The 2,500-nt window shown below is 41.7% G+C and overlaps 1 protein-coding gene across 13 annotated transcripts in view; it reads left to right on the forward strand.

Moving 5' to 3' along the window:
* Positions 1-2,500, forward strand: part of si:ch211-278a6.1 (SRC kinase signaling inhibitor 1) — a 160,554-nt gene that overhangs the window by 92,592 nt on the left and 65,462 nt on the right. For all 13 annotated transcript variants that reach the window (XM_027161080.2, XM_027161083.2, XM_027161085.2 and 10 more), the window contains one exon: positions 667-983. In XM_027161080.2, the coding sequence (XP_027016881.2) occupies positions 667-983 (317 nt within the window). The remainder of the gene's footprint in view (positions 1-666; positions 984-2,500) is intronic.

The following is a 2,500-nucleotide window of genomic DNA, read 5'->3' on the forward strand; positions in this document are numbered from 1 at the left end:
GGTCTTTCAGTTTCACCGCCACATTTCTGTTGAGAAACAGCTAAAACAGATAAATCGCAAGATGTGGACACTGATGAAGAGCAGCGTGTTAAGTCGCACTGTGCGGCGAGTGCTGATGGATGGAGTCGAAGGACATGAGAGATTATGTTTATGAATAGATGGACTACAGTCAGTAATTGGACACGTGGTAGGTTGGTGAACCTGATAAACCGGCATCTTGGTGTTTACCTTGTGTGTGTGTGTGTGTGTGTGTGTGTGTGTGTGTGTGTGTGTGTGTGTGTGTGTGTGTGTGTGTGTGTGTGTGTGTGTGTGTGTGTGTGTGTGTGAGAGAGATGGCAAATAAGTGATGTTTGAAACAGCAAGCAGGTAAAAGCGAACGGAGCGTCCTGCAGAGAGATTTCTCCTTCATACTTCCTTTTCGGTCAGTTTTGTTTTCTCTAATATTTCACACTTCTCCTATTTAAGCCTGAGATCAACATCTCTGCAGGAAGCGGCTGTATCTCGTGTACGCACTCGTCTAACCGCTCATCCCATTTCTCTCTCTCTCTTTTGTCTCTTTTTATTTGTCTTGCATTTGTGATCCATGCTGAACTACATGAAATCCTGTGTGACTGAACCCACACTCATTTTTTCTCCTCTTCTTATCTTCCTTTCCTGCTCATTTAGACCCGGAGCGTGGTGGAGGTCACATGATCTCCACAGATGACTTGGAGTACCCACGCGAGTACCGGAGCCTGGGCAATGGCGCGCGCCGCTTCTCCAACGTCGGCCTGGTGCACACATCCGAGCACCGGCACGCGGTGTTGGCCGCTCAAAGCCTTGAGACTCTCAGCAACCTGCACAAAGCCGAGCTGGAGCGCAAACGTGATGTCTTCATGGACCACCTAAAGAACAAGTATCCACCTCAGCACTCGCTTCCTCCATCACCTTCTCCATCCCATGGCAGCATGAGAGGAAGCTCGGAGAGGAGCGCACGTGAACAGGTACACACACACACACACACACACACAGGTTCAATTAAAATACAAATTTCACATGCAGTAAACAATGTGATTTTTCTACATGATTTTTATAAATTCCAAATAAATTTTGGAATTTATTTATTTAAAAAAAAATCCACAATTAATTTCGTTTTTAAAATCTTTTTTTGTTTTTTTAGAATTTTTTTGCAATATTTTTGTGATTGTGATTTCCACATAATTCATTTATTTTCGTCTGATTCGCTTTTCTCCAAAGGTACTTTTCCAAATGATACCTTTTTAAAGATGATTTTCACACGACGCATTTTATTAAGGTTCGTTATTCCCGTGTAGTGTGTGGACTTTTATATTTATCTCACAAGATGACCTGAGATTAATATAAAGTGTAAATATACTGTACCGGAACGAGCAGACTGAAATAAACTCGTGATTTGACGCTGCACTTCTCTCAGAGCTGCTTGGAAAATGAATCGACTCAGTGTGAAGAGTCAGATTGGACCATTAACTCGATAATAATAATAAAAAAACATACAGTCCACAAACAGTCTCTTCTACAATAAGACTTTCTGCTGCGCTAAATAATCCGTTACTGATTTACACTCCTGCTGCGGTTTTAACACGATACTGTAAAAAGTCACTCATTTAAACACTTCTCTTAACCCTCCCTCTGTTAAACTTTGACTAAATCAGGAAGTAGTGACCGGCGAATATACGAAAACGCTGATTAAAGGTCATTAAAGCAAAGTGTTTCAACAGATATGAGACCGCCTCGAACGTTTTATTAGCGCTAAGTGTCAAGTCATGCTAGCTTTTTGTCACGATTCCATGATTCTTTTTTTTAGCTGTTAAAAATATAGCGCTTCGTGAATAGCGGCACGATTGCGATATTGTAGCTAATATAAGAGCGGCGCATTTCCGTCGAGGTCTGACGCTTAACCTTTTCCATAATCCCCAAGAACACTCTTGCGTTGATTTCTTTGATTTCCGAAAAGACGGTGATATCGAGAAAGAAGATGGCTAAATTTAGTTGAGCTAAGCACCTGATATAAAACATTTAAACAGATGTAAAGATAAATGTAAATCATTCAATAGAGCTAGTAGAGAGCTAACAGAGCGTCCAGATAAATCTACGGTGATGTTATGTTTGTGTTTCTATGTCTAATCAACATATTTCTGGTGAGGCCAGCTAGCTTTTACAGAACACTTTGCTCTGTTTTCACGATGATTAACAGCAATTTACCCAGAATGCCATTCGACTGTCTGCTGATGAGTTAATTGACCAGAGGTACTAGCCCTCACTTTATTTCTATTTAAAAGTGGGTTGCACGATGTTTGAAAAATGCTTCAGAAAACCGAGTCGGGCCGACTAACAAAACAAACATGTAGCCAATGAGCAGAAAGGGGCGTGTCTTGTCAATATGCGACGGAGAGAGTGCTCAGTGCGCATGTCTGACATTAGCAGAAAGCGATTGAAACGTCGACATGGCGGATACCTGCCGTTACCTCTGCCTCGGGTTCTA

This window comes from Tachysurus fulvidraco, chromosome 15, assembly GCF_022655615.1.
Source record: "Tachysurus fulvidraco isolate hzauxx_2018 chromosome 15, HZAU_PFXX_2.0, whole genome shotgun sequence".
NCBI lineage: Eukaryota > Metazoa > Chordata > Actinopteri > Siluriformes > Bagridae > Tachysurus > Tachysurus fulvidraco.